Source organism: Lissotriton vulgaris, chromosome 7 (genome assembly GCF_964263255.1).
Source record: "Lissotriton vulgaris chromosome 7, aLisVul1.2, whole genome shotgun sequence".
In the NCBI taxonomy this organism is placed as follows: domain Eukaryota; kingdom Metazoa; phylum Chordata; class Amphibia; order Caudata; family Salamandridae; genus Lissotriton; species Lissotriton vulgaris.
Window position 1 is genome coordinate 1651197060 of NC_141695.1, and position 17562 is coordinate 1651214621.

A 17562-nucleotide genomic window follows, 5' to 3' on the forward strand; every position below is an offset into this window, starting at 1 on the left:
GCAGACGTAAAATATCGTTTTGCAATATTCTACCCTAATAACTATAAAGACATGTGTGATCTGTATTCTTTGTTGATTGTTCAATAGAATCAGTTAAAAAAACATATTTGTACAACAGTATTTTTTTGGTTTCCTAATGTAAGTTCAGAGTCAATTTCTACCCCAATGTCTTTTACAATGTGCTCAAGAGTAGACTTGTGGCCCAAAGACGGTGGCCAGAAGCCACAATTCCACACCAGTGACTGTCTAACAGACAGCAACATTTTTGTTTTCTTGCAGTTTCACTTCAAACAATTACATATCATTCTTTGTTGACCATGTGCCAGACATTCCTACAGGAGAGAGGCTTTGGTACTGGGATGCCCATCAATCTCAAAACAAATCTGAGTAATATCAGCATACATTAGGGCAGTAAAGCTAAATGATGAAAACAGCTGGGCTGTCTGTTTTTTACACATTCCCTGCTACATCCTGATCAGACGCCAGCCTGAGTAGGCTGAAGCACCACCTGGGATTCTACACAGGTGGATTCTAGGCCTGCAAGCCTGAGTATTTTGGCAAGGAATGGCAGGTGGGACTCTATAGTTGTCCATGCCGTCAGGATCTAACGTCGATAACTATAGACCAAAATTAATTAGGGGGCTACAGTTAAGGGGAATTGTAATTGGGCTACTTCCAAGTGGATGTATACTGGACAACTGGAATCTTATGTGACTAGTTTAAATAAGACATACTACTGGACCACTTCTAGGAGCACACGTGTGAAAGGAACTTCAGATTTGTATATAATGTGTGGAACAATATTGATTGGCTTTCAAGTATATGCTCAAGGGAATCTGAATTGATGTATAAAACATAAATTCTCCATTTGTGATTTTCCAGCAAAATGCAAAATTAAAACAAACAAAAATATACTTACTCATCAGCTATGATGAAAACTCTTTTTTCAATCTTCTTTTTGCTGGAAAACAAACATATATATGCGTATTGTTACGTAGCCCTCACCATAAGTATATTATTTTTAATAATCGAAGGTCACAAGTTGTATGTCAATAACTATATTGGAAATTCTATTGACAATCTATTGGATTTTTTTTTAAAACACCCTGCGTATTTTAACTAGTGTAAGGTTTTATAACAATAGTCTACATTTAAAGGCATACAAACGTGAGAAGGCATTGAAAATGCCAGAAATCTGAAAAAGATAAATGTAAGAATTACCATGCAACTATGAATCACCTTATTACAAGGCCGTGAATGCTATGTAACCGGAGTAAAATAATCATTCTTAATGAAAATGCCAATTTTGTCAATACATTTTTGTGGCTTTCCAAGCATATTTTTGGGTTGGGGATACTCTGCTGAACATTAGTGATCTTAATTACTACGGAGTAGAAAACTTACAGCAGCACTCGTGCGTTTCACACATAAGATCTGCTGATCGTCATGTAATCTGCAGTTTCAGTACGATAGCAATAAATTCCTCCTCACGCAGGATCTGCAGATACTGAATATATTATGCATGCATAACAAATGTCTTATTTATCTGGAACATGAGGATATTTTCCACCACTTTGGTGCTTGTCCTCATGGTTTTCTTGGCTGATATGTGTGTTAGGTCAGGTGTGGCTCTAACAGAGGCTCAGATCATATTATTATTATTGTATTTTTTTTAAATCAACTTTTTCCGCAAATTCCCTTTTGATTCACAGATGCAACATGGTGGTAAAGGGGAAATTTCAGGCTCAGCCAATCAGTCACATTTAAGCGTATCAACTGATTCCTAGGGGATCTACTATTTCCGACTGATACCAACCAATACCATTTATGAAAATCGAAAATCTGCAAGCAGATGTATTAGGAATGAGACTGATATGCAAATATCAAAGCAGCTTAACACTCACATGCATATGAATTTGTTTTATGGAGACAAAAAGGGAAACCTGCACCTCAAATTGCATTATACATTTAGAGCCAGACGTATGATATGCCGTTTTGGGGGTCACAAATTGTGAAAAAACGGAATGTACTAATGTTTCACAGGCAAATTTAATGATTCCCAATGGGGACGCAAATGACCTGCCTCATCAATATTTATGTGGCATGTCGCAATTTTCGACCCATTGGGAATGGGTTACAGTCGCAAGGAGGGTGGCCTGCTGGAGACAGCAGACCAGCATGTTTGTGTTTGATTTTAAATAAAAAGGAAACAGGATGCGTTTACAAGACAAAAGTAAAAAGTTTTCTTTAAATGTTTTAAGAGCAGCAGGCAGTGGGGACCACTGCCTGCTCTTAAAATATATTTTTGCATGCATTCACAAAGGGGAAGGGGTACCCTGAGAACCCCTTCCCATTTGCGACTGGCTTACCACCGACTAAAAAGTAGGTGGTAACTGCTATTGTTTTGTGACTGCATTTGCAGTCGCAAAAAACTTGTGCATCCCCCTACAACTCGCTATTAGGTAGGGCACCCTTGGCATGCCCCTTCCTAACAGCGACTCGCAAACCCTATCCTGCGAGTCGGTAATAGGTTACAGACTCGCAAAATAGGGTTTGTACATACTACAACCCTTTTTAGCGCTTGCAAACGGGCCGATTTTCGGTTTGCGACCGATAAAAACGGTGGTAACTTACATATGAATGAATGAATGAATGATTACATGCTTATATAGCGCATGGCTACCCGGAGGCATCCCATATATTTGACCAACTGTCCTTATCTATTCTAGAAAGATTTGGACCTAAAGGTGTTTGCATTTTCTTTGTAACACCATCTCATATATAATAGTACTTTTCTTATAGGGCAATATTTTTCAGTTCTATTACCGATTCATGTATGGTAGGGGGTTCTGATTGTTTTAATTTTACATTAGTCTACGAACAGCCATTGGTCCGAGATATGCTACATGATCGATATGCAATTAATTACATTAGGAAAGATTTCAAGGCCATATCAATGCAGTCTGTCTATCAATAACTATGGTCTGCCCCATTGTCTCGATTAATATGATTTCCACCTCAGATCATAAATGCCGTTATTTGGGGCAGGCAAAGAAAACGTGTTCACAAGTTCTAACTTTGCAACCGAAGCAGTACAGAACTGAGCAAGAAAGCCACTGATGAATTGATGCCAGGCATAGTATAACTGAAATTATGTATAGCATAGAGATAGGTTATATTCCCAAAACGGAAAATGCATTTTTGAGCACAGTAGTGTGAGTTCAGTTGTTTAGAAGCATTAAAAAAAATCAGCCTTAACAAGGTATTCCATGTATGACCTGATTATCAAAGAACGATTCCATAGAGCCTCCCCTAACCAGTAGCTCTAAATTCAAATAACATTTGTCTTGCCACCCTTGGCCATTTGCGGTTATTTTAACAGAAATAGAATAATTTTCTCCTACCAACGTGAGTTTATAAAACGCAGCTATTTTCAATTTCTTAGAGATGTAATGAAATATGTTAGATATGTAATTAAAATTCAGAATCTAAATTTCTTTAAAAAATTAGGATAAGTGAATTTGAATAAGAACACTATCCTCTCACTTGTTTTAGTAATTCCTGAAGAAAACAATTATCTGTCCCATGCTTGTAGTCTGGGTTATTCAATCTCCAAAGGTATCCTAAGGAAGCAGCTGTAAAATATAGTTTGAGCGCAGGCAGTGGCCAACGTCCCTATAAGAAAGTATGACAGCATATTTTCGTCGCATTCTACTATTTTTGCCTTTCCAGATAAAGTTACAAAAAGCAGCATTTATTTTGTAAACGTAAGCAAAGAACTCCCTGAAATAGGAACAAACATTGTTGAATAATCATTTTAATCAAGTGAATCCTACCAATGAAGGTGAGTAGAAGCTTTACTCAGGACTTAAACTGCTGATGGATGTTAGAAAGTAAAGGAATATCAAAGTTTACTAATGTCAGGTGCGGTGCAGATCTCCAAATACCCAACAGGATTGTATTTAATCGTGCCTTTGAATTCCAGTGAAAAATCATCAGGGGTAGTAGCCAAGAACTGCATTTCTGTTTTAGTGGAGTTAATTTTATAACCAGATACTTTTTTAAAAGTGCTAATTATATAAAATGAGTGAACAATGTTAACCTATCTGTAGAGAAATACAAGACAACATCACTGCCGTATAACAATCCTCTTTCTTTCAAAAATGCAACTTCAGAATATTTGGGCACTCCTAATTTTGATGGCTAAACCCTCAATAAAGCGTGTAAACTGTAATGGTGAAAGGTTAACCCTGCAGTACCCTGGTGAATATTTCTCCCACTTCACCATTAAGGGTCCAATTATGATGTTGGTCGGAGTTGCCTCCGACAGACATGGTTGCGGAATCAAGACCGACCGACCTCTGGTCAGTGGTCCCGACCGCAGATTACAATGCAAACCCACATGATGCGGTTGCATGCTCCCATTTCCCTATGGGAACTTGTCCTGCGGCCCTAAACCGCCATAGCACAAGCTATGAAATGGGAGATTGTGTTAATCCCTGCACCACGTGACAGGCATCTTGCGATGCAGGGATGGACAGGTGGGCCCCCTCGGCCCCCAACCGGAGGCCGCAAAGAGTAGGGGGCCCTGCTAGGGGCCCCAAACACGCTTTCCATTTTGGAAAGTCCAGTAAGGAAAGCCTGTCGGAATCGGAGCATCGTAATTCCAATGGCGGATACGCCATCCATTGGGAATCTGGGCCGGCCTCCAACTGGCCAACGGCCTCCTTGAGCCCACTTGAATCCAGCCAGAATGACTGGCTGGTTTCAATTCCTACCGCCTATATTGTAATTAGGTGGTCGGAATTGAAACTGACGCTCTCTGTCGGAAAGCCTCCGACCTAAGGAGGCTTTCCGACCGAGATCGTATAGGCCCCTACGTGTCAAACGTGCACAAACACCCATATACAATTAAGAATTTAACCTGACAGGCTAGGTGGCCCATATTTCCCAGGTTATCCAAAGAAAGTCGAATTAACCAGGTAGATCACTATTTCGGAACCTAAAAATGCTATTAAACCAGACTTGTGATTTGTTTCAATTCTTTCAATAAATATTTTCTAAAACTTAAAACCAGACTTGTGACGCTCCAACAAATATGAAATTTCTTCAACAAGCAAATGTGTATGTACTACTATATTGTGCTCTGGAACAAAGATGGTGTGATCAGGGCCAACCATGCTCCCATTACCGACCCCAGTCTGAATGAGAGTTACAATCTCCATAAAAAAATCAATCTGCATTTAGGAACTGTGTGGGTCAATACAAGCTACATTTTAAGGGTGGTAAGAAAAACAAAAAGCAAACCTTTATTTACAAAAAGTCAGGACAGTCCTAAGAACATCAAATAACATTTTTGAGTTTAGGAAGCTGACCATCAGTACCTCTAAGAAATACTTAAAATCTCTGATTAAAATCCACGAGAACCCAGTGCTGTGCCAAGAGACATATTTTTAATTGCATGTCTAATATCTTCACCTGAGAAAGATTTCTGAAGCGTGGATGCTTAAAAACCTCTAACGTGAGATATAACCAGATGACTGAAATACAGCTCTTTCTGATCTTTAGATACACTGGATGTGTCTGTATAAAGGGCAAGATAGAATTGGTAAAATATTTCTGTCACTTTCTCATGATCTGTCTTAAAAACTCAATTTGATTGATCCTCTATGCGTATTTATCTTTAGCATTCCATAAGAGAAAGTTTCCTATTTTATTTCCTTCATCATAGACCTGTTGTCCATATCTGGTGGCTCTGTGTAGGAAAGTGGGTTATCAGTAGGTGGAGGTATGCACTTTTAGCTAGCAATAATATCACAATCCCTAATAATAAGGTCTCAAAAAATTAATCCTGGCTCAACCCTTGGTAGCTTGGCAAGCGAGCAATAAGTCTTAACTTAGGAGACAGGTGTGTAAAGCATTTAATATCACCAAAACAGAAAATAAATAAAAGACACAACACAATAAAAATCCAACACCAATTAATGAAATTTGAGAATATTTTTATCTTTAAAGTGACTCCAAAATGTAAAAAATCCAATATAAGGAAACCAAAAAGTTTATAGCACCTCTCGCGTCTATCTGGTCACGCTGGACCGAGACAAAGTCAAAATTTTAGGCGGAGCGCGGGTCAGATAGTGTAAGCGCTAGGTCCTGTTCAAGATTTTGCCTTTAGACTTACGGCCTGTATAGGGCCTGATTAAGACTACAGCGGTCCATCGAGGTGGTGGTGCGGGCACCACAGGTTCGACAGCCCTAATATGTGTTTGGCGGTCAAATTGCCAAAGGACTGCTGCAACCGCTGGGGATCAGTGATCCCTCCACAGTGTTGCAGCGGTGTGAGGCTGCAATATGCTAGTGGTGCCGCTGCGGCACAGTCAAACATATTACGAGTTTCCTCACGTTCACCGTTTTCATGGGGGTGAGCACGCCATGAAAAGTGTGGCATGCCATGCAGGAACAGGCTTTGTCACGCCTGCTGGACCGCCTATCAGACCAGGAGAAAACTCCTAATCTGGTAGGCAGCTGGGGGTCGAGTTTGGCGTGTGAGAGCTGGGGGGGGCCGCTTCCACATCGCCAAACTTGTAATGAGACCCTTAGTCTTTTTCTTAGATCTTTCCTTCCTATGTTGAGCCCTCAGGTTCCACGGATCTGGAGTTCACTTCAACAATGGTGGCCTGCTGCAGCACGATGCCTCTTTGTCCTCAACATCGATGGCGGGGAGCTCCAGAGCTTTCAGTGGGACAAACCATCGTGGTCAGGTTGATTCTTGAGTCAACAATAGCGGCTTGACTCTCGATGTCTTTTTTGGGAGTTTTTTAGGAAAGCTTTGTACAAAGTTCCCAAACTTTCAGAACTTTTTCTTAGTTGTTTCCTTTATTTTAAAAAGTGTCCAGTAGCACCAGCCAAGGGTTCAGAAGCTCTGGATTGCCTCTTGGGGTCTGGGACTCAATCTACCACAATGTAACCTGGGCAGTTCAGGAAAATACAGTTGTAGCTGGTCAGCTTGAATAGTCAACTCTTTGCGTGCTGGAGGTGACTTCTTCCAGCAGTTTTCTATCTGCTGCTGCTCAGGGAGTCCACTCCTTTTCCTTGAATCAGGTATAGTCCTTTCTTGGTGTAGCCTTGAAAGTGCAGGAGGTGCAGTTCTTCTGAGGTCCAGCAGGGCAGACCTTCTTCTTCAGATGTTCCAGACAGTGATCTGAGAGGCTCCACCATATCTGCCAAATTTGTTCTCCATTCTGGGCTGGCAAGAGAGTGGGACACTCAGCCAACATGGGTAAACGTGCAACCCTCTGATATGACCCCTATTGCGAAGTGTGACATATTTCTAACCCAGAATGCACTGTTGTGACAAAAATCAAAATGTAGAAATTCTCTCCTTGGAGTGTGTGTTAGCGTAACCCAACCTAGAGGTGTGGCTAACCTTTGACTAATCTCCCCTTCCAGCCCCTTTCCTAATCTAATCAAAGGGGCTTCCATCTGGCTGGGGATCAAGGAAGTGGGGACGGGTCTGGGTCCTGTGACATCTGTTCTACTGTCTTTGAAGTGCAGCTTTTCTCCCCAGCCCCGTACCTCTCCCTGGCTTCTCCAGTAAGCAGATCTCCTCCCATCAAATGGCTGTACTGTTGCAGCCCCAGGCCTCTTCACACCTACTCAGATGGTAGCTTGGCTCAGTACAGTATAGTAAGTTCTAAAACTACTTTCCTGTAATATTTATTATAAATTCGACATTGGGAAGTTGTTGGATTTATTGAAAGCACTATCATGAGCTTTGAATGATATTGCTAGCTAGCTCCAATTAAATTTTAGGCTTTATTAAGTGTAATAAAACCTTCCCATGTTAGCCTATAGGGCTAGCGATACTACAATGGGGAAAAAAGACCTTGGCTGTTTTTTCACCACGGGCATATAAAACATATTTCATAATGTCTCTGCTTTTTATAGCAAGGCATCCAACCCTTTGGGGGACCTAGTGCAGACCTTATTGGTGAGTTATATGTAATAAAAGGATAGTTTTGGACTTTGGGAGTACTTTTAATTCCAAAATCGAATTTGGACACAGTTTTATTTTAAAACCAGTCTGCAAGGGAGGCCTGGCTTTAAAATGACACCAGACACCGAAGCAGTGCACACGTAAGTGCATTAAGTCCACTGGGGTCTTTAACCTACATGCCTTACCATATATAAAAGAAGTATACCAATTACCATATACCTTTTAAGGACAGAGCACTGGCCCTCGGCCTGGTTAGCAGAACCCACAGAACTTTTAGAGTCACCAACCATCAGCACTAGTTCAAAAATGGGGATGATCAGGGCAAAAAGAATGACTTTCCTACACTCTTTTTGTGTGTCTCTGTTTTCAGTTCTCCACCACGTCCAAAGAAATGCAATGTCCTCTGAGTATTTCCTTAAAACAGCGCACCACACAACTTTTGGGTCGGCGTTATCAAAATAATTATCTTTGAAGAAGAACTGTATAACGTTATAGTATTTTTAATATATTAGTGGCAAAAAACTCTAATTAATTCTCTGTCAAAAATCTAGGGTTTCTAAACGAATACTATCTAGTGTTGGGATGTTTATCCCTCCAGATATCTTTCAGTTGGTACCCCTGAATTAATACCACAAGGTGGACCATATCCTTTCATCTAGAAGTTGTAACCCAATCACATGTCGTACAGGACACATAATTGGGTTAAAAAGAGGAACACTGAAATCTTCTCCTATAACACTTTGAGGAGTGTATGTAGTAAGAGAGGATTTAATCGGAATCAAAGCAGATGCATCATAACTCACAATACCGGAGTGTTTCTCTTATACTTTTTAAATACTGGAGCATCCCATGCACATTAACAGTTACTCATCTAAGAAGCTTTATTCAGAGATAGAGTACCAGTCTTAATTGAAGGCTTTGATGTATATAACCCGTTTGGCAAACACATTATTCCCTATGACTTATTATTCTTTTAACACCCCTTGCCATCCCCCGTGGCCTTACATTCACATCTTATTCCCACCCTGTCCCATATGCCCACTTGCCCTTCTTACTGATTGCCCTCACCTCCTCCTCCAGGTTCGTTGGTGTGGGGATTTAGTGCTGATCCGAATTGTCCATCCAAATTCCATCCTTCCTTTTCCCTAGCGTGGATTTTTTTAGACTGTCTCAGAAAAGATGGGCTGTCATAATATCATATGTCCCCAAACACAAAAGGAAAAAAGTGAAAGTGCTTAATTCTAAGTAGTGCTTTAAAGCTTTTAAAAAAAAAATATATATATATATATATATTATATATATATATATATATATATATATATATATATATATATCAGCACAAATCTTCAAACCTCCACTGCACAGCGGCGAGCGAAGAGACAGACCCCACGCTTTCCAGGCAAGATGTTTTATTTAGTTCTTGTGCCTTCCAAAATGCAACGTTTCGACTACTGGCGTAGTCTTGTTCACAGTGGGATATATATATATATATATATCCCACTAAAATTGGCTCAGAGAAGGGGGGACTCGCTGGCCTCTTATCTTTTTTCAAAAGAAATTTAAAAAGGAAAAGGCCAAGCTCCGGGGGATGGGTTCCCCGGGGCCGTTATCAGCCCATGGTGGGAGGTCATGCGGCCTCCCTCCCTATTTAAAAAAAAAAAGACTGGCTGAGGGGGATGGGGTCCCCGAGGCCGAGATCGGCAGGGAGAAGGTGGGGTTACGGGGCTATATATTTATATAGGACAGAAATTAATGTACCATCAGCGGTTTAAAATTCTGGGACTACAATATCCATGATGCTCTGGGACATTGGACCCGCCCATCTGGGGGCGTACTGCAAGCATTAATGGATGCAGAACCAAGCACGCATTTGTGACCGTGACCGCCTCTGAGGAAGAAGGATTTTGCCTTCGAAACGCGTCAGGCTTATCGCGATTGCAGCTGTCAAATTATACCTACCAGCATCTTCTTGCCTGTACTGCTTATTAAAGGCTTGCCACCTTAAGTCCAGCGTTTGAGTGCAACTCAATTTTGGGTATGGCAAAGGAGCATTTATATATATATATATATATATATATATATATATATATATAAATATGTATATATATATATATATATATATATATATATATATATATATAGATATATATATATATATATATATATATATATTCACTGAAAAAACCGTAGGTTATAGACCATATATAGTTAGGAATTTGCATTTACAAAACCTTGAAAATTCACTGAAAAAACCATAGTTTAGAGACCATATATAGTTAGCTGGACATTTTATTGACATAAAACCAATGAAATTCCATATATAGTTAGTTGCACTAACTATATATCGCGCACCCGCAATCCACTGCTGATGATGTCACATATTACATCATTCATGACATGGTCAGTGACATCACTGATGACATCACTGATGACATCTCAAATGACATCACTGATGACATCACTGATGACAACATCCAGTGACTGTATGTTTCTGTAAAGTTAAAATATGTCTTACATATTGAAGAATGAGTGGATGTAGGATTTAGTAGGTGCATGACTGACTGTATGAGTGAGTGATTAAATGTGTCTCACTGAGTGCATGGGTTAGTGACTAAACTGTCTTAATTTGTGCATCATTATGTCTGTTGTTCTGTAAACTGCTGCATGTGTTGATCAGTAGCTATATGAGTAACTATATGGGTTATTGATTGGTTGCCCAAGTATTTGTATGGGAGACTGAGTGTGTGGGTGGGTGGCTGGGAGGTGTATGACTCTGTGCATAGATGTGTGAGCAGTTGATTCACTAGATGTATGGGTTCAAAAGTGCATGTGGAAACAGCTGTATGGGCGGTTGACTGTGTGCATGAGTGTATTGGTGAGTGAATGGATATCTCAGTGCTACATGTCAAAGTAAGTACATATGTAAAACACAGTACATGTGAGAGTTGACATATATAAATAACTGTGCATAAGAGCCAGTGAATGTGTGAGTGGCTGTATGGATCATTGTGAACTTGTATCAGGGATTGTATAAGAGAGTAAATATGTGTTAGTATATGTTTGAATAAGTAAGGTGTGTATAACTGTATAGTTGAGGAAATGGAGGTGTGATTGATTCTTTGCATGACTGACTAGGTGTGTGAGTAACTCCATAGATGAGTGACAGTCTGTGAGTGTCTGTTTACACTGAGTGTATCTAAGGTTATATTGAAGTCTGAAGAGGTTCATCGTATTATCAGATGAATTATGTCATCAGTGATGTGATCAGTAATGTCAAATGAGATGTCATCAGTGATGTCATCAGTGATGTCATTTGAGATGTCATCAGTGATGTCATCAGTGATGTCATTTGTGATGTCATCAGTGATGTCATTTGAGATGTCATCAGTGATGTCACTGACCATGTCATGAATGATGTAATATGTGACATCATCAGCAGTGGATTGCGGGTGCGCGATATATAGTTAGTGCAACTAACTATATATGGAATTTCATTGGTTTTATGTCAATAAAATGTCCAGCTAACTATATATGGTCTCTAACCTATGGTTTTTTCAGTGAATTTTCAAGGTTTTGTAAATGCAAATTCCTAACTATATATGGTCTATAAACTATGGTTTTTTCAGTGAATTTCATTGGTTTTTTAAAAGCTAATATCTATAGCTGTAAAATATATTCTTTATTACGTGACGTTTCACGTAGCCACGTGAGACGCCTCATGACGCGTCTCATAACCGTGACGTATCGGCTCTGCAGCGCAAACAAAACCCGTAACGTGAGCGCGCCGGAGCACGCTTACAGATATATATATATTTTTTTAACCTTAATTAGACAAAATCCACACGTGCACATATCTTGAGGCCTTGCAAAGGCACATCAAACAAACAGTCCCTACAATTTTGCCAAGTTTGGTGGAAATCTATTCCCTTAAATTTTTTTTTACTGTTTCTCTTCGTTTTCCCCTTGTTACGCTTACCGGAACGCTACCCGGTACGCGAACCGGACGCTCAAAAAACACAAGATGGCGGAATTCCGTTACGCTGCCGGTTAGCTGCCCGGTTCGCGTACCGGGACGCGCCTCTGCGGCAAAAAATCGCAATAATTTTTTTTTTTTTTTGCCACGCGGGGCACTTTAACATCCCCCTCATCAATCCTAGGGGGTCAGGAGGGGTCTACCTTGCCCCCTTTCCTTCATTTCCCCCTTCGTTTTTCACCACATCTTGTCTCTCGATCCTACCGAGAGACAAGATGGCGGCCGCTCCGGACTGTTTACAATGTTCACAGCCAATCAGCTTCTCCTCAGACTCCCGTTACGCTGCCGGTTAGTTGCCCGGTTAGCTGCCCGGTTAGCTGCCCGGTTCGCGTACCGGGACGCGCCTCTACGGCGAAAAATCGCAAAAAAATGTTTTTTTCTTTTTTGCCCCGCGGGGCACTTTAATATCCCCCTCATCAATCCTAGGGGGTCAGGAGGGGTCTACCTTGCCCCCTTTCCTTCATTTCCCCCTTCGTTTTTCACCACATCTTGTCTCTCGATCCTACCGAGAGACAAGATGGCGGCCGCTCCGGACTGTTTACAATGTTCACAGCCAATCAGCTTCTCCTCAGACTCCCGTTACGCTGCCGGTTAGCTGCCCGGTTAGCTGCCCGGTTCGCGTACCGGGACGCGCCTCTACGGCGAAAAATCGCAAAAAATTTTTTATTTCTTTTTTGCCCCGCGGGGCACTTTAATATCCCCCTCATCAATCCTAGGGGGTCAGGAGGGGTCTACCTTGCCCCCTTTCCTTCATTTCCCCCTTCGTTTTTCACCACATCTTGTCTCTCGATCTTACCGAGAGACAAGATGGCGGCTGCTCCGGACTGTTCAGAATGTTGACAGACACCGGAGAGCCAATCAGCTTCGCTTCGCGAAGTTCCGTTACGCGTCAAGTACGCGAACCGGAGCGCTACCCGGAGCGCTGTCACAGATATATATATTTTTTTGAACGTTAATTTATCAAAATCCACTGGAGCACATATATTGAGACCTAGCAAAGGCACATCGGGCTAACAGTCCCTACAATTTTGCCAAGTTTCATGCAAATCCATTCAGCCGTTCTGGCTAAAAGTGAGGCCAACCGCCCTATGGAAATTAACATGGGAAAAACGCGTTTTGGGACCCCCCTTTTTTCTCGGCCCCCCCTTGACGAACCCCCCCCCCCCAATTTACAGGGGCTGCTCAGAAACAAAATGTTTCATTTTCCTGAAAATTTCAGCCAATTCCGTCCACAAACGCCAAAGTTATTAGACATAGAATTTTCAAAAATCCCATAGAGAAACAATCCTACCTATATATACCTACTGGCGGTCGCCAGTAGGTAATATATAAATATATATATATATATATATATAAATATATATATATATATATATATATATATATATATATATATATATATATATATGTTAAAGGGAATGGGGCTACGCAGACCCCCTTCCCGAGCCTCATTGGGCCCTGGAGACCCCATCCCCAAGGGCTGTATCTAATATAAAGGGAAGCCTAATATTGCCCCAGGGACGCCATCCCCATAAGCCAGGTATATTATTTATGGGAGGAGCGCACCACCCCTAAGCCGTTCTCGGCCCCAGGGACCCCATTCCCTGGGGCCCAATCAATTTAATAAGGGAAGGGGGCATGGGGCCCCCCTTGCAGAGCCGTTTTCAGCCCAAGAACCCCATCTTCCAATACCCAATGAGCCTTATTTGGCCTGGGGATCCCATCACTGTGGGGCCTGATTTTAAATAGGTGGGTGCTCGGTGCCCACCCGGTAACCCACCAAACATCACGTTGGGGGCCACGGGGGAGCCCCAAGGCCCCAGCCAGCCCCCTGCATGAAGTGAGAGCCGTCATTGCTTCTGCCCGGGGGTGTGCAGTTATTTATGCTGCTACTTCCAGGCAGACACAATCTGCTCATCTGTTTCCCGGCCCACGTCAATGTGGGCAGGAAAACAGATCTAAAGTCTACTCCCAGCTGGTGGGAGCATTTTTACAGCTCTTGCGCACTAGGAGCAGTTTGTGAACGCTTGAGACCCTGATCTATTTTTTAACTGGTAAAATAGATTTTCATCAAATTAAAAAAAACACACACATACAGTAGCATCCTCTTTCTTCTCGCCAAATTTAGTGCAGCCTTTGGGAATTTGAATGGGAAATGCAACTATTGGACCCCCTTTACAACTCCCCCTAGACTATTCTGCCTAGGCCTTTTCAAAATGTCATATGTGATGTAATTTATGATGACTATGATCATTATCTGTGTGATGTCATGTGTGAGATCACAAACAGTGCCTGCAAGAGTGGGGTCCTCACCACAAATGATGAATTTCAATATTTGCTTAGGTTGTGGACCAGAACCACAATATCACTTTGACTAAAGTCCGTAAAGGGAAATTTTATGTTTTTTTTTAGGACAAGTTTATTTGTGTTACTGCAAGTTAACCGTTGCTTTCCTTTACAATGTTGTTTTCAGTGAATGTTTTTGGTTTATAACAAGAGACTTGTCACAGCTGACAATGCCATTCTCTATGCCTAGTATACCAGTCCACAGTACATGCAGAATTGGCTCAGTTCTGACAGTAGTGGAAGGACATTGTAGGAAGACGCGTATGCATGGATTGGGTGACCTATTTTGGCTCCATTGATTGAATTTGTTTGAAGTTGAAATCCTGGTACATCTATAGGCACCAGTAGACATGCTCCACCACCCCAAATGAATATCCATTATTGATCCTGGAACTCCCTTGTTCATTTACCAGATTCTATCAGCAGTTTAAGCAACCACCTGACAAAATCATCTACCAATTTTAGAAGTCAATAAAAACATTAGTAAATAATTTTAATTGCTAAGAGAGACTTGTTTTCACTTTCTACCAAAGATGTCATGGCTCCAAGGGCATACCTGTCCAAAACACCTTCAGGGTTGATGGGAATATTGTTCAGGTCAGTAAGTGTCAGGAAGTCATCATGAAAGTAGTAGAGCTGGAGAATACAGGCTAGAAGGAAGGAAGAAGGCAGCAGAATCCCTGCAAAGAGCTCAACTGTGCTGAACTGTTCAAGCCCCAGATCTTTCAGCCTATTGAAAAAGAAAAGACAGAACCCCTTCAATCATCTCTGTATGGCATATCCCCATTGTATCGACTGCAACCTAATCAGACTTAAAAAAAATACATTACGAATTAGTAGAACAGTGGAATGTTGTGGCTACATTGAAGATAATTAAGTGGTTCAAAGGAATTAATAGCTAATATAAGCATTCTGCTCCGAACATTACAATGTTGGTCTTTCTGTTGCTCCCTTATTAATTTAGAACATTATACCCTCAGTTGCTGGAATGTTCTAATAGCCTTATAGCCCTTCTGCCTCAGGCTATACCAGTTATTAAAGGCCCTCTGCCGCGCTATAGGCCCTCGCCTGTAGTTCAGGACTATAGCTCAGACTGCAGATGAGAAGGGCCCATGATATGACATAGGTCCTTTAACAACCGGCATAGCCAGAGGGAGAAGGGCTATCAGGCGATTAGAACATTCCACCCACTGATATAGCCCTCGGCAGTGGGCTATAAGGCTATATTATGTTAAAATAAATATTATGCTGATCTATTACTAATCGAGCAATGCAGAAAGTCAACATTACCTTGAGACAAACATTTGTATTATAACTGGCTGCCTTTATTGCCTATAAGCAAGTTTACCTCTGTCATGATCCACTCTCACCTAGGGCCAGAAGTATGGCCATTGGATTTAGAGCCTCGTAATTTGCCACAAAGTGCGAGTCGCAAATTGCGAGGCACTAAATCCAATGTACAACAGTGTCTCAGACACTGTTTGCGAATCCCAATGGGGTCGCAAATTGTGAGGCTCATGAATATTAATGAGCCACTCGCAATTTGCGAGCTCATTGGGAATGGCTGGCTCTCCCAGGGACGGTGGCCTGCTTGGCTCAGCAGACCACCATGTCTGGGATTGCTTTTCAATAAAGCAGGTTTTTTGTTTTTAAATGCAGCCTGTTTTCATTTCGTTTTTTAAGGGCAGGTAGTGGTACCTGGGACCAATGCCTGCCCTTAAAAAAATATTTTTAGAGCTAGTCACAAAGGGGAAGTGGTCCATTACCACCCTCTTGAAGAGGGTGGTAATTTGCGAGTGTTTTGTCACCGCATTTGTGGTCACAAAACATTCATACATAGCTAGGGACTCGCTATTGGGAAGGGAACGCCCCTTCCTAATAGCGAGTCACAAAACACTATTTTGCGAGTCTCAATTTTTTGCGACATGCAAAATACTGCTTGAACATTGACCATGTAGGTTTTTGCATGCGCAAATGGGTCACAAACTTGTTTGCGTACGCAAAAATTGGTCGTACATCTGGCCCCTAATGTATTGCATGTTTGGCTATTAGCCATTCAAAATCAGACCAGACGTTCTTACTTGGTGGCTACCTAACACACTGAAATACTTCCTAACTTCCTAATGGAAAAATGCAGGTGTGTAAACCAAGCATGGTGCATTGACATAAGCAGGAGCACTCACCCCTCTTCAGACATTCCTAGGATCTGGAGGAAGAAGCCCGAGATAGTTTTGAACTGGTACATGTAGACAACAATAAGCACTACCATGGAATATGAGATGACAGCGATCCAGAAATACTTCAAGATGCGCCTCCACCAATCAAAGTGAATCTGTAGAAAAGCACAGCCAGGTTACCACAAGACAATATGCAATAACTTGGGCCTCAGTTACAGAAATCTTAAGAATCCACTGTTGGAATTTGCTCCACCACAGGGATGGTAATATGGAGGAACTATGGTTAGTGGTCTCTTCTACGGCTTTAGCACTTTCTCCAGCTTTTATAGGATTTCTGTTACCAACGAATGTTAAATCAGGCAACTAAGTCAAATATATCATTGTAATTAACAACAGGAACCTAAATGTGTGCCTACTACAAAACAAGTAAAGTGTGACTTTAGTATTTTTACAACTCATATCCAATGTATTACTTGTGAAGTTGGGTCTCAGCGTAAGACGAGCAACAAGGCAACGGCACAAAAATATGCAGGTAAAGCAAGCTGTGCAGCATGCTACGTATAAAACCCATCGAATTTTTTTATCATTTTATAATTATATATTCTCATTACCATAGACATGTTCACCTACATCTTTTAAGCAAAAAGAATCAGCATAGGCTTGACATAACCTAAAGGTCAATTCACAAAGGGAGCAATCTCAGCATAAAAAAGTGATGCCTGGGCATTACAGTCATTTATGACTATCTGCATAATTCACAGAAATTCGAGATATCCCTTCAAGGAACACCTCAATCGTTATTGAGAAAGATAGGTCTAACAGGCACATGCATCATTGTAGTCATTTGCGATTTCTTAATTGCGATTTTTAAGGAATCGCAATTAAGAATTCGCAAATGCCTATGCATGTAGAAATCGCAGAAAAATGTGCGATTTCTAAACATTCCTTAATTGCGACTCGCAATTTAGGAATCCCTCCCCATTCATTCTTATGGGCCTAGAGGCCCATAG

The 17562-nt window shown here is 41.3% G+C and overlaps 1 protein-coding gene across 1 annotated transcript in view; it reads right to left on the minus strand.

Annotated features, from left to right (window-relative positions):
• LOC147706209 (piezo-type mechanosensitive ion channel component 2-like) overlaps positions 1-17562 on the minus strand; it is a 612835-nt gene that overhangs the window by 442083 nt on the left and 153190 nt on the right. The window contains exons 11-13 of the mRNA XM_086929599.1: positions 16559-16707; positions 14932-15105; positions 920-961 (exon numbers count right to left, since the gene is read on the minus strand). Of these exons, the coding sequence (XP_086785725.1) occupies positions 920-961; positions 14932-15105; positions 16559-16707 (365 nt within the window). The remainder of the gene's footprint in view (positions 1-919; positions 962-14931; positions 15106-16558; positions 16708-17562) is intronic.